Source organism: Diceros bicornis, chromosome 32 (genome assembly GCF_020826845.1).
Source record: "Diceros bicornis minor isolate mBicDic1 chromosome 32, mDicBic1.mat.cur, whole genome shotgun sequence".
In the NCBI taxonomy this organism is placed as follows: Eukaryota; Metazoa; Chordata; class Mammalia; order Perissodactyla; family Rhinocerotidae; genus Diceros; species Diceros bicornis.
In genome coordinates, this window is record NC_080771.1 from 24,536,859 (window position 1) to 24,551,926 (window position 15,068).

The window sequence follows — 15,068 nt, forward strand, 5'->3', positions numbered from 1 at the left end:
CTCTGCCCCGCCTATCCTGTGACCTAGGGCAGGTGTCCTGCTTCAGTGCCAGCTCTCCCTCCCCTGTGATGGGGTACTTGGGAGCTCTGCAAGCCCTTGTATGGAAGGAGCTGAGATAAATGCCCCCTATGTGTGAGGTGCTGCCTTTGCTTCCGTCCTTATTATCACGAGAGCTCACACGCTCTGCAGGCCAGCTCAGGTGGCCCCTCCACTATGCAGCTTTCCAGGATAGCCCGGGCCAGCCTCCTTTCCCCGGCCTCTCTTCCTCCCGGCCACACTGTGTGTAGGGGCTGGGTTCACATCTGTTTCCTTCCAGGCTGTGACCTCTTAGACCCTTGCTACTCAAAGTGCAGCTTGTGGCAGCCTCAGTGTCGCTTGGGAGCTCATCAGAAACAGGGACACTCAGGCCCACCCCAGACTTGGAATCGTGTTTTGTCGGAATCACCAAGTGACTTGTGTGCTCCTCACAGTTTGAGAAGCACCACGTCAGACCGCAGGGGCCTATTGTACTCATCTCTGAGTCCTCAGCATCAGGCACCCAGGAAGGGTCAGTGCCTGTCTTTTAGAGTTCATTGTAATAACAGAAGGAGGGGGCAGCAGGGCCCATCACCCCATCACCAACACTGGACCTGAGGCTCCCCTAGCACCACTGCCCAGGCCTTTGCTTGTCGCCGGATGGAGAGCCTAGCCCCCTCCAACCGAGGCTCATTGCTCTTGATTGGCCTGAGGCCCTGGCCCTGCCCCTGTGGCAGCAGCACAGCTTCCCTGGTACAGCCCCCTCCACTACCATATCAGCTTCAAGTTCCTCCCAGGCCCTGCTCTGGCCCAGTAGCTTATCTCTTGCTCCAGACCAGGCACCTAGAAAGCCTCCTGGATTTGGGTGACTTCCCCAGGACAGAGGGTTACCAGACCTCAGCTGGGCTGGCGCACAGAAAAGTGACTGCCTTTTGGATCGGGTCCCAAGGATGCTGTTGCTGCAACATCTTAACCACTCTTTTGTCCACACAGTCGTGGGGTTTGGGCCCTCCGATTTGGCAGACTGCACACCCCCTGACACCCTGCTTCACAAGGAGCCTTGGCCTCCCTCTCTCCCAGCCCCTTGATTCTGTGGGGAAGCTGCCTCTTCCCCCCCATCCCCTTTGGTTCCATACCAACCTCCTAATCACGCAGCCCTCTCCTCAGAGCACTTCCGTGCCAAGCACAGCTTTATGCTCCTTGTCCCTGTGAGGTTCACAGATAGGAACCGGCTCTGGAGAAGGTCTCACTTCCTGAAGAGTGCTCTACCAGTCAGTGACAGGACCTGGATCTGATTCGAGTCCTCTGGCCCACACCCCCTCCTCAGGGCAGTGGATCCAGATGCCCACTTGAGGGGCTGGCTGGGCTCCTGGGCCCTGACCCAGGGGGGGAGGTAGACAGGAGGGCGGGGAGCAGAGCAGAGCAGGGACTCTGCCAGGGCTGGGCTAGGCGGCTAATGTTTTCGCATCTGGTTTTGTTGAACTGTAACTCGCGTTGTATATTGAAGCCAGAGCTATTTTTATCCTGACATGTGAGGCTCCTTCACGTCATAGCCACAAAACTCAATCCAAAACATCCCAGGAAAGGTTGTTTGTGAGACGTTCTGCAGATTCTCATGTCGCCACATCAGGTTTCACTTAGTAACATCTGCAGGGCTGGCTCCCCGGCCGCCCGCCCACCCCACCGGTCTGGTTTTGTATACAAAGTGCTCCCGACAGCATCTGTCTGCCCCCCAGCCAGCCAGCAGTCACGTGCACTTCCTGCTGGAGCCCGCTTCTCCAGGCCAGATATGTGAGGCCAAGTGGCATTCGGCTGAGGGACTGGTCCTCAGCAGGATTGGGGGATGGGAATCCTCTTCTCAGCCCCACAAAGGGTACCTCTCTCCTGAGATGCATGGCCAGGCTGTTCCCAGCCCTCTCTCCTCTCCTCCCTACCTCCTGGGCCCTGGCTAGAGCACACTGCAGATAGAAGACTGTGCTGTCAGTAATGCCCCTTCCGAGCCCTGTCATCCCGGCAGATCCTCAGAGCGCAGTGTTGGAGGGCCTGCCCTGAATCAGGACGCTGGGCTCCTGTCCTGGCTCTGCCCCCATCAGATCTGCTGAGAAAGGAGGCCGATTCCTAGCCATGCTTGTCAAGTGTGCGGCTGAGGTGGGTGGAAGAGGCCGATGGGGGCGCTGTGAGCTTCCAGGGGGAGGAGCAGGCTGCAGTTGGACGGAAGTTAGATCAATTGAGAGAGGCCGGTCGTTCCCTATAGTAACACTCCTGGAGTGAGTTTGTTCTCTCACCACCCCATTCTCTCTACTCATGCCCGCAGCCTGAGAACATCTTCTCTCAGGTTCTGTCTCAAGCCAACTGGGCCTCAAGGGCTGGTTAGTCAGAAAAGTGACTGGTGGGCCAGTGGGAAACTGAGGCTGGGAGAGATCAAGTAGGCCCTCACCCTGTCCACAGTGAGCACTGAGATGCACCCCATCCTGGACCAACCCACCCGCAAGTGTTGCTCTCCCCCCACTGTGAGAGCACTGCCCTGCCCAGACCTGTACACGGTTGGGCCCTGATCTCAGCGAGCTTCCCAAAGCTCCCAGCCTTGTCCTGCAGAGGCTCCTCCTCCCAAGGGCAGCAGCCCTGACCAGAATCCATTCGGCAGATGGGAGCCTGAAGAGCAAAAGGCACCCCCACGACAGCTGCAGGCCAGAGCAGGCCAGGTCCCGGGCAGCTCCCCCAAGCGCCCATCAGCCTCAGTCTCAGTCTCAGGAAGGCGCCCAGCCCCCACTCAGGTTGCACCCAGCCTCCTGCTCTCTGTAGTCTAAATGTTGGAGCGCTGGGAGGGCTGAGCTGCGGAAGCTTTCCAAGCACTGTGAGAACATGAGTTACTTGCCATGGCTTCTCCCAGTTGTGACTCTGCCCCCCTCCTTCCTCCTACTAAGGGTCTCAGCTCCAGGGGCTGCCATTCATGCCTGGACATTCCGAGTTGACTGTGTGGCCCAGAGCGGGCTGTGGCTAAGGAGCCCAGGGATGTGTCCAGAGCAGCCCCAGACCTTCTCTTCTGCCATTGTTAGCCAGTCTGTTAGCTGAGAGGTGGGCAGATCTAACTCCCTCCCCAAATGTGGCGGTGAGGGGGGTCATCTCCTCCTCACAGCCTCCCTGCTCCCAGCAGAGCACTGTGAAATTGTCCCAGATCTGAAGTCTCCCCACTAAGAGACATTCCAGACTGTCCTTGCCCAAGACACCCAGCACCTGGGGATGGAGACTGCGGCCCCAGTTGGGGAGGATTTCTTTATGGTCAGTCTCTGTGTTGGTCCCTTTGTCCTTTGGAATACTTTGGAGCCTGCTCATCCCTAGGCTTGGAAATGGAGTGGGATGGGGGTGCACATATAGAAGCAAAAAGGGAACAGGGACACAGGAGCCATCACAAACAAGCACCTAGGAGAAGGCTGAAGTGAGCTGGGTTCCAGTCCACACGCACCTCCAGCCAGGCCACCATGGGGGCAGCTGAATTCATATCCTGAGTGTGGGGACAAGGAGGAGGGGCTGAGAGGCAGCCAGCCTCAACAGATGTATCTGCAGCCAGCTCTTCAGCGATCAACCTCAGCTGGGCCTGGGGTAACTCGATCTGTAAGAATGTGACACTTGATTCTGCAAACAACCCCTGTGGACCAGAGAGGAGATACTGTTTGCCATTCCAGAGTCACCCAGGACCTCCCAGGCCAGGCTGTTCAGGCAGGGACGCAGAACAACACACTGCAAACAAGAAGTTCAGTGAGGCCTGCCCTTGAACTGGGCTTCTCCCTCAAGGCTCATCTCGTGTATGTTTCACAGGAACTGCTAGGAGGTTCTCAGGCCAGAGGACGGTAGTTTGAAGATGTGGCTCCTAGTAGGAATCCTCATAGAGTAATTCACAACTGGAAAACAAAACAGAAAAACACCTTTTCCAGTGTCCAGGCATTTCCCCCATAAGGACCATGCACGAACATAAGGGAAGGCTAAGGTCAGCAAAAAGAACTCCTGGAAGGAGAGTTTTACTGCTTCCTGGCCACTGGCATCCAAGGAAGTCAGCCCACGGGGGCTTCTCTGTAAGGCTCGCTTGCAGTACTCTGGATGGTTCCCCACATTCTCGTTTTGTGCTTTGGGCTGATGCTTCTGGGAGCTGATGTCCCCCCGCACAGCCAAGCTTGATTCCTGGAGCCCCCCACACCCTGCCTGTTTCATGCAAGTATGTGGCCATTCTATTCCTGGTCTGGGTAGGAAATCATGACTCCCAAGGGCTCCAGGGCCAGAGTGCAGCCAGCCCCAAACGTGATAGCCCCAGATGCCTCTGTTTCCCCCAGTGTCCTCCCTGAGCTCCCGGAGAGCTGCAGCCAGGTGCTTTCCCCACAGCTCTTGACACTCACTGTCCCTGTGTCCTCAGTCTTGGCAGGACCTTGGCTTTGGTCTTTATGCTATCTTCTGCCCTCCTGCCTAGGAAGGTACCACCTCCTAACCTGCAAATGCCAAACCTGCCCAAACACCAGTGCTCAAGAGATGGGCAGCGTGGCGGAGCTGCCGAGAATGTGGGCTCTGAGGACTAGCTGCCTGGGGTCAGAGGCTCCACCACTCACCAGCTCTGTGACTTTGGGTGATCCTCACCCTAAGTCACAGCTTCTCCGTGTATGTAATAAGAATAGTCATAGCACATATTTTCAAGGATAATTTTGAAGATTAAATTAGATACTATGTGTGAAGGGTTTAGACATGCATAGCATATAGTAAGTCCTCAGTAAGTGGTAGCTGTTCATTGGCTATTAAGATATCACATTGGGGAGATGTTTATCAAGGGGTACAAACTTCCAGTTAGAAGATGAATAAGTTCTGAGTACAGCACGGTGATTACAGTTAATAATACTGTAGTGTATACTACAGTATTATACTTGAAAGTTGCTAAGAGAGTAGATCTTAAATGTTCTCACCACAAAAAAGAAATGGTAATTATGTGAGGGGATGGAGATGTTAGCTAATGCCATGGTAGTAATCATTTTGCAATATATAAACATCAAAATCAACACATTCTGCACCTTAAAACTTATACAATGTTATATGTCAATTATATATCAATAAAACTGGAAAAAATACAATATAAATAAATAAAGCATCTGTAAAGTAAAAAGAAAAAAGATATCATGTTATACTGGGACAATGGGATATCCATTCACATGCAAAAGAATTTGGACTCCTTCCTCACACCAATACAAAAATTAAAATGGATCAGAAACCTAAATGTAAGGAAAAAAAAAAAAAAACTCTTAGAAGGAAGCATATCAGTAAATCTTTACGACCTTGGATTAGGTAATAGTTTCTTAGATATGACACCAGAAGCACAAGCAACCAAAGAAAAAATAGATAAATTGGACTTTATCAAAATTAAAAATTTTTTGCTTCAAAGGACACCACCAAGAAAGTGAAAAGACAACCCACAGAGTGGGAGAAAGTATTTGCAAATCATATATCTGATAAGAGACGTGTATCCCATATATAAAGAACTCTGACAACTCAGTGAGAAGACAGATAACCCAATTTTAAAATGGGCAAAGGATTTGATTAGACATTTATCCAAAGAAGATACACAAATAGGCAATAAGCACATGAAAAGATGCTCAACATCATTAGTCGTAAGGGAAATACAAATCAAACCCACAGGATACCACTTCCATCCACTAGGATGCCTATGATCCAAAAGACAGATAATAAGTGTTACAAGGATGTAAAGAAACTGGAAACCCTGTACATTGCTGGTGGGAATGTAAAATGGTGCAGCCAATGTGGAAAACAGTCTGGCAGTTCCTCAAAAGTTAAACATCAGAGTTACCATATGATCCAGAAATTCCACTCCTGAGTATATAACCAAGAGAAATGAAAACATGTTCATACAAAAACTTATACGTGAATGGTCATAGCAGCGTTATTCTTAGCCAAAAAATGGAAACAACCAAATGTCCACCAACTGACGAATGGATGAAATATGATATCTCCGTACAATGGAATATTATTCTATCATAAAAATGAATACAAAACTAATACATACTACAACATGGATAAGCCTTGAAAATATGCTAAGTGAAGGAAGCCACATACTGTGTGATTCCATTTATATGAAGTATCCCGAATAGGCAAGTCCTTAGAGACAGAAAATAGATTAATGGTTGCCTGGGGCTGGTGGAGGGGAGACTAGGGAGTGACAGCTAATGGATATGGAGTTTCTTTTTGGGGTGATGAAAATGTTCTGGAATTAGTAGTGATTTATGCACAGCTTTCTGCATACTGAAAATTGTACACTTTAAAAGGGTGAACTTTATGGCATGTGAATTGTGTCTCAATTAAGCTGTTATTTTAAAAAACAAAAAAAAGCCATGTTAATACATAGGGCAGGTGGAGTGGGGATTCCTGCCATCACTAACACCTCTTTCCAGCGGTGCTGGTGAGATCAGCATGCCTTAGAAAGGAAGGAGTGGGGAGACCCAAGGGGTGTATGAATACACTACATCAGGATCGCCTAAGCATTCTGCAGCCCTGCCCGGTCCCCTCCATGCTGGATGCCTTATGGAGGGGACCATGTGGCAGGGTGGGGTTGGGAGGGGGGCTGTATCTGGCGCTCAGTGTATTTCCAGCTGGGACTCATATCAGAGGGAAACCTTGAATGTGCTTCTGGTTTAGCCAGCTGGGGACTTTGAACATCTTCAGAGAACTGCTCTAAAAGAGCATCTTCGCCTGAAGATGAGGAAGAATGTCTGATTTCAAAACATTGAGTAAGGTTTAAAACACTTTGTAACATTCTGTCAGCGTGTGCTGTCTTTAATCTAGTGCGCATAAGTTCTTTTTTCTGAAGTCACACTGGGAAAGGAGTTTAGCTTCTGCCTCGTGGGTTTGTCGGTTTTGTTGACCGTTGAGCTTGTGTGCCTGTCTTACCATTTTTTCTCTTTGACTTTTCATTTGTGCTTAACTGGCCAAAATAAAGCCCAAGTGTGTTTTATTGATTGGGATAATAAGTAAACATTTTGCTCTTTTTTAAATTTCATAGCACCTAGCAGAGGGTCTTACACATAGGAGGTGTTCACTAAGTGATTGGGGGCTGGCTGGAGAGGTGGACGGGTAAATGGGTATTTTTGCATTAAGCAAAGTTATATTTGCTTGTACATACAATCGAGCCTCCATATCCGCGAGTTCTGCCAGCTGCAGGTTCCACCATCCTCGAGTTCTACCAGCCGCAGATCAAAAATACCCATACTTGTATAGTCCTTGCTTTTTTGCTGTCGACCAATAGCCCTTGTTTGAAGATTTTCCCTCATCTTGTTACACACAGACCCCCCACCACCACCTTTTTGGCATTTACAATTGTTTCTATTCTGTGGGGGTCCCATGACCCTATGGACACATAGTCAGAATAAATCCTGGCTCTGTCCCTTTCTCTACAGGTACCAAAGGCTTAGAATGTTCTCCTTCCACTCCCACCATGAACTCCTACTTTTATAAGTTCATGATCAACCTTCTCAAGAGGTTCAGCAGTGAACGGAAGCTCCTGGAGGTCAGAGGCGCTTTCATCATCAGGTCAGCCTCCGTGTCCCTTCTCTTCCTCTCACAGCAGCGCTTTTTCATTTTCACACTGTGCAAGGTGTCGAAGCAAGCGTTTTGTCTTTCCCTCTTCCTCCTCCTTTTCCTGACCTTTGCGTTCCTTCTTGAAGAAGGTTCCTCCTTCACACCAGGTTGCTGGTGCTGCTGACATGAGGCAGGTCAGTGTCACCATTTTTCGAACAAGTGAATTAGTTTTTCGCACATTCAGACACTGTTTTCCTTTGAGGTTAAATATCTTCTCATTAAGTGCCCTTGTGGGAGTCTTTGGGGAGGAAAGTAGGTGAGCCAGATGGAACAGGAAACAGGACTGTGCTCGGGTGCACAGCTGCCAGCGAGGGGTTTGGCCATGGTTGGTGGCAGCAGTGGCTCTGGCAGAGCTGGGTTTCTGAGTCGTGTGAGCCTAGCCCTGGATAGTCCCAGGGCACCAGCCCCAGTCACTTGAGGCCTCTAGAACTGTCATCACCAGCAGCATGGCCGGGTGTGGCCCTTTGCCTCCTATTCAGCTCCAAGGAGCAGGGTCACCAGAAGAGTGACCTTCAGGCCACCAAAATCTAGATGGGACACAGATTTCTGCAGGCTCCCCAACCAAGCCAGGCAGAAGAGTTTTCCAGAGTAGTCCGTGTGGCCCCAGATGCTCTACAGCAGTGGCTCTCAGCCCTGGCTGCGTGTTAGGTCACCAAGGAGGATGAAAAAAGAAGAAGATATCTAGACTCCCCCGTTGACCAATGAAATCAGAACTCTGGAGTGATGGGGGTGATTAAAGCCGTCCAGGGTACTCGGGGAACAGACTAGACCAATGTGGTCCCCGGGAGTCAGGGAGGCTCCTGAGGTCATCTGGGGGGTCCGGGAGTTGAAGGAGGATTCCCAGCAGAGGGTCCAGCCTGTACGGAGGCTTCAAGGCAGGAAAAAGCGTGGACAGTGCATTTAGCTGTACACCAGAAGGCAAGGGGGAGAGGGGCTCAGCCTGGTGGGCCACAGTAAGGATTGGGGACCTTACCCAGAGGTCAGTGGGAAGCCACTGAAAGGGCTCGAGCAGGGGAATGTGTGACCAGATCTCTGTTTTTAAAGATTACTGTGCTGCAGGGGAGGATGGGTGGAGGGAGGCAAGGAGGATGGGTGTATGGGAGACCAGTTGGCAGCCGTGGTCCAAGTGAGAGATGCTGGCAACAGGGTAGGGGGATGGGAAGAAGCAGCGGCATTCAAGAATTAATAGGAGGTATAATTGATGGGTGGTCGACTACATGAGGGAGTGAGGAGAGGAGGAGTTGGGAGTGACACCCAGCACTCTGGTGTGAGGGGCAGGGTGGCTGGTGGTGTCAGTCCCTGAGATGGGAGCCCTGGAAGAGGAGCAGAGAGGGAGGAGGTTCCCATGTTTGACTTTAAATTGCTCTGGGGACATCAAAGGAGAGATGTTGAAGAAGCAGTTTGCTGTACCTATCTCTCAAAAGAAGGACCTGGGCCTGAAATACAAATCTGGAAATTGATGGGATAGTCATTCACTCATTCATTCAACAGATATTTACTGAATACTGAGTCTGTGCAAGGTACCATTCTAGGTGGTTCTGGCCTTGTGGAGCTTTCATTCTTAAGGAATGAGAACAGTCAGTGTAAGAGTGGCCAAGAGGAAAGAGAAGGGGCCTGAGGCCAAGCCCTTGGGAGCTCCAGTGTGTCATGGTTGGGGAAAGAAGGAGAAACCAGGAGAGGAGGCCCAGAAGAAGAGCCCGAGAGGTTGGAAGAAGCACAGGAAAGAAGGGGATGGTAGGAGGCAGTGAGAGAGTTGAGGCCTCAAGAGGGTCTCCTGGGGGGTGTGGCAGGAGTGAGCTGAAGGAGTGGGAGACAAGGCAGTGGAGGGAGCAGGCCCAGACCTCTTCATCCAGGGCTGCCTGCCTTCCCTGGAGGAGGGAAGCCACAGTGCCTAGCTCGAGGGCTGAGGATGGAGTTGGGGGCACCGTGGGGAACGGGGGCGGGCTGAAGTACTGAGTCGCAGGAGAGGACAGGCCTGCCTGGCCAGAAGGACAAAGAGCAGGACCACAGAGTCCCTACCTATCAGGAGGAAGGGGCAACTGGTGGTCTAGACCACCAAGAGGTGTCTCTGTGGTGGTGGGAGCATGTCACTGTCCTCTTGCATTTCTGAGCTGTTATAGAGCAGGGTTTCTCAGCCTCTGCACTATTGGCATTTGGGGCTAGATAATTTGTGGTGGAGGCTGTCCTGTGCACGTAGGATGTTGAGCAGCATCTCTGGCCCCGACCCACTAGATGCCAGTAGCACCCCCACCCACGCAGTTGGGACAATCAAAAATGTCTCCAAACATTACCAGATGTACTTTGAGGAGCAAAATCGCCTGAGAACCAGCTACAGAGGGACAAAAATGGATTCTTAGCCTCATTGGCTGAAAGAGAAAGATTTCTATGGTTTTTCTTCACATCAAGTTGGACAGTCAGGGGCTGTCCGGTGGCGCACCGGTTAAGTGCGCACGCTCCACTGTGGCGGCCCGGGGTTCGCAGGTTCGGATCTCGGGCGCACACCCATGCACCACTTGTTGAGCCATGCTGTGGCGGCATCCCATATAAAGTAGAGGAAGATGGGCACAGATGTTAGCCCAGGGCCAGTCTTCCTCAAGAAAAAAGGGGAGGATTGGCATCGGATGTTAGCTCAGGGCTAGTCCTCCTCACAAAAAAAATAAAAGTTGGACAGTCAGTCGGGGGTCAAAGTAGAGATTAGATGTGGTGCGAGAGAACCCCCCCACCAGGAAAATGATGGACTTCTCCCACGTGAGTGACAGTTAACTTTATGTGGTTTTCCAAATTGCGGAGATGTCAGCTTTCTTGATAAGCCCTCCTTGCCTGGAAGACTCTCAGGGAACCAGTAGAGAAAGAGGCCTTTGAAAAAGGAACTTGTAGCTCATTTCCTCTCTGGAGAACTGGGCTACAATGGGTTTTTCCATCCTCCATCAGCCTCACATGCCCCATCAGGGTCTTGGGGAGAGGTTGCTCAGGGGAGTAAGCGGCATCCCCAGACTGCATCAAACAGAAGTGTGAGCAGCGTGGGCATTCTCCCCGTCCCTAGGACCCCACCCACCCACCAAGGCTCCGGGGAGCTGGTGGCCCAGCCACCACCATGTTCCATGTTCCCATTTACAGCCTCTAGGGCGGTGAGGCCTTGCTTGCTTTGCAGTGTCTCCTGGGCATCCTGGGCTGATGGGAATCCTCATTTTGCAGAAGCGAAATGAGAGGAAGCCACGTGCCCGCCCGGCTTGGAGCTGGGCTGCGGACTCCTGCACTCTGTTAATTCCACAGTCACCACTTTAACCCTTCTGTGAGAGAGTGCAGAGCCAGGTGCCATCAGGGGACCTGTACAACCTGCAGGCCAGGACCACCTGGGGCCCAGCTTCTCAGAGGGTCCTCCCTCCTCATCCTCCTGGGGGCTCAATATATCCATCATGGCAGTCGCACACTGTTCCGGGGCTCACACCCCTCATGGACCACACTGGGGTCTCAGTGGGCATCGGGCCTGGCCCCCAGCCCATGCCTCACTCCCACCCCACACAGCCACAGAGGTCTCCTAGCCCTTGGCACTAGCACAAAGAACGCAGTGGGCTGGGACAGAAGGAACCTTTTGACTGGGTCCCCTCACACATGTTGTCCCTCCCAGTCCTTTGCTTCATTTATCCAGCCAGCCACCAAAAGTAGCACCAGCACCTGGCATTACGTGTTATAGCCGACAGCCATCTGGCCTGGCTTCCTCTGGGCCACGCCAGCTCTGTGGACCCGCTGCCTGCTAAGCCAGCATGCCAGGCAACCCAGTCTGGGCTCTCCAGGTGCATACAGCACAACGTCAGACGTGGAGGAGGCCTTGAAGACACGTGCTTCCTTGTCCTTCCCGTGGTCAGACAGGGGGCTGAGGCCCTTCAGCAAAGATTTGCTAGGGACCAGCCCTCAGGAGTGTCAGCCTGCACGCCTGCTTCCATTTCATTTCCTTATTTTCTGCTGATGGCTTTAAAAAGGAGCATAAAAATGGTACATGCAGACTGCTGACATGAAGCCACAGGCCTGATAAGAAACACAATAAATGATTTCTTAACCCTCTCCTTCGGGTGTTACGCAAACAATGAGTTGCTCCTCTCAACCCCCAAGATGGAGCACTGAGAAAGAAACGAAAGAGATTCTTCTGGCGAATAAGTTAAAAGCCATTATTTCTGCAGTAGTGTGTTTAGTTCAGGGTCCAGGAGCGGCTGCCGTTTCTAGAAGGACAAAGGCATCCGGAGTTCTTGAAGACAAACAGCTGGTGGGGGGTCTTGGCATTGAGGAGGATGCGTGATTTCCCTCAGGACCCAGGAGTGTTTCCTCTCCTGCACACGGCTTTCCCAGGCTGCGCCTCCACTCGGAGGGTGGGAGTGGGGCCCCCGAACTCCAGCCCCTGGGCTGGTTGGACATCCTCTCTGTGTCCCAATAGCCTTGTTATCTGGTGGACATTACAGTTGAGACGCATGTTGAGTTTGGGGAAGCCAGTGGCTCCAAAACTTCATCTCAGCCAGACTGTGACCTGCATGGGACCCAGGCTCTTCTCTTGGCTGCAGGAGTTAAGGCCAAGCCCACAGGTGGAGGGAAGAGAGGGACGTGGGGTGGGGGGGGGGGGTGCTGCGAGAGGGATGGTGCCAGCCCTGCCCACTCCTCTTCTGTAGGACTCCACAGGAGTTGGGTAGATGGACCTCCCACAGGTACTCGGGAGCTGGATTAACAGTGGAGCTTCTGGAGACAAAGAGACTTGGGTTCGAATCCCAGTTCCTCCAGTTTTTAGCTGTTTTCCAAGCCCATTCTGCTTTGACTGTGAAATGAAGATAGCGCCTGCCTTGTCGTTTTGCAGAGGGTTACATAAGACCACGCACATTACAGCTCTCTGCACAACTTGATAAAGGGGAGCTGTTGTTTCCCTCATGGTACAGCCCCGGCCTCCCACAGTGGTTTGTGGGGAGAGAAGATCAGACTCCCCTGGTCTGAGAAGAGGGGGGAAATAATTGAACCTCCTGTGCCAAGAGCTGGCTCCGGTGTGCCAGGCCTGCTGCCCCAGCACCCAGGGCACCCACCAGTGGCCCAGCCCCGGCCCCATTAAAACAACTCTGCCCAAAGTAGGTGTCCGTGTACATTTCCCTCCTCCGGCCTCTTCCCACCCTCCATGCCAGTGCAGGCAGAACAAGCACAGGGCTTGTTTCCCCATGAACCGTTCCACTTATACTCAGGAGAAAAGGAGAGGAGGGAGAAAATGCAGCCTCTTTGATAAGCTGTGATATGAACTCCAGCATAATCCAACAGCTGTGATCTTTACAAGGCCTGCTTCTGTGTGGGAAGTGAGCAAGTCTGAGGACGCTCCACTCTGCAGGCCAAGATGGCCCTCCGGCCAGCATCCTTTGGCTTAATCAACTGTGCCTTCCCCCCCCACTCTTCCTCCCTGCTGCCTTGCAAAGAGGACTTGCCAGAGAATGCTTTCTTTTTAACGAGTGACTGTGCTGTGAACTCGAGGGCTCCAGCCCCAACCAGCCCAGTTGATGGTGGATGAGGTCCTGAGCACCCTCCCCAGGGACAGGGGTGCCCCTCAGATGAGGTGGGTGTTTGAAGAGCATGGGCTGGGGGCCCAGATGGGAGAGGGGGAAGCAGTCACAAGACTTCTTCCATGAGACCTCACCCCAGAGAAGCACCATAGTAAGGCTTTTGATTCATTCTGGTCCTCCTCTAGCCTCTGATACAGACAGGCCTGGCAGCCTCTCCAATTCAGCAAATGCTGATTGTCCCTAATATGTCCTCCTAATTAGGGCTAATTCTGCCCTCCCCTCACCCCATCCCCCATTTTCCCAGGTTTGCATAAGAGCCCTGGTTGGGGGACGGGTGGAATGGGGAACTGATTGGCCCGTGAAGTCGGTAATGGTGCAGGGGAGCCCAGGCCGAGGAAGCCACTGGAAACTGGACGTGTTTTTAATTGCGGGGCCTGGGGGAAGGGCCTCTAGAAGAAGCTCTCTTTCATGCTGTAATTGGGAAATTCCACTTAGCTGTCCTTGTACACTCCGCCTGTGAGACAGGCCCTTGGCTGGAGCCAAATGGTCACTGTGGCTGGGGCAGCCCAGCCCGAGCTCCCTCCTCACTCTCCCTCCTCACTCTCTGTATGGCCCCCAGCCTCTGGAGTCCATTTGGCTTTGGGTACACCCTCTTTACCCTGTCTGCCTTTATGTGGGCCACCTTACCTGCCAGGGGGCATTGGCCAGGCCCCCAGAAGCCCATTGTGCTGATGCTAATGAAAGATGAATTTGAGTAAAGTGGCAAGGCCAGGTCCCTGGTTCAAATGGCCTTTTAGAAAAGCCTGCTTTGCCTCTGGCCGAAGCCTGCAAGAGAGAGTTTCTAAGAGGCCGGGTTCTCTTCCTCTCGCCTCTTTTAATGGACTGCATTCATTTGCTCAGAATGAAAATAAATTGCTATGACAAACACGCGCCAACCTAAGTCTGTCTGCTGGAAGAGGCCCTGATCCCGCTACCCAGAATGCAGGCAGGTTTTGATCTTTTAGGTGCTCGTAGCCCTATCGATTGGGTCCCCAGTTGAGGGGAAGGAGGACATTGAACGGGACTGGAGGAGTTCTTCCAAGGAATTTCTTACTTCCCTTTCAGAAGAAGCTTTTCTTCTTGCTGGCTTGAAATCAGTCTACCCAGCTCCTTATGTGAATCTTCTGGAGCTTTTCATAGTCATTTTCCCCCGGGGAGCGAGGGCTGGGGTGCTTTTGTTGAGATGCAGGACAGCAAAGGGAGTGTGTGGCAGAAGCTGTTTTGCACAACCAGCTCTTGGCTCTGATCACCTAATTGGGGACAACGCTGAGGGAATGTGAATGGCAGGGAGGCACGATCTGACAGGCCAGAGATTGCCTGGGAGAAAAAAGTCTTGCCCTCAAAGGTAAAAAGATGTCCTTGTGAAGGGCAAAATCCAGGCAGCCCAGAGAGCTCAGCCAGTCTACTTCCATTGTCCCTAATCCATGGCAAAGTGCCAGAATCCCAGCACCTCACAGAATCATCTGTGACCCAGGGTTGGCAGGGAGGGCTGGGGGACCTGGGGGGCAGGCTGGTGGCTTTGCTCTGCTTCCTACAAGCAGTCCCCACACTGTCCCTGTAGAGCCCACTGTCATACACACTGGTGCTCCCTGTAAGAAGTGATGCATTTTCTTCTGGAAAATGGAAACCACATGTGATGGGCCTTGCTAGGCCAGGCTGGGATTAATTAGGTCCAGCTGAGGGTATGGGGGCGGTGAAGAGGAAGTGCTGGCCAGAGGGAGCTCTGCGCAGCATGCTCTGGAAGTCCGGGGAGCTTTAGAGAGAAGTGTCCCCATGTTTCAAGGGTCCTCCTGGATCCATGTCACATAGGGCTGAAAGGATGCCCAGGGTCCACTCGCTTTGAGCAGGGCTTGTGGGAGGTTAGAGGTC

At 52.3% G+C, this 15,068-nt stretch overlaps 1 protein-coding gene across 2 annotated transcripts in view; it reads left to right on the forward strand.

Annotated features, from left to right (window-relative positions):
- VAC14 (VAC14 component of PIKFYVE complex) overlaps nucleotides 1-15,068 on the forward strand; it is a 104,129-nt gene that overhangs the window by 55,046 nt on the left and 34,015 nt on the right. For both annotated transcript variants that reach the window (XM_058528226.1, XM_058528227.1), the window contains one exon: nucleotides 7,458-7,590. In XM_058528226.1, coding sequence (XP_058384209.1) covers nucleotides 7,458-7,590 — 133 coding nt within the window. The remainder of the gene's footprint in view (nucleotides 1-7,457; nucleotides 7,591-15,068) is intronic.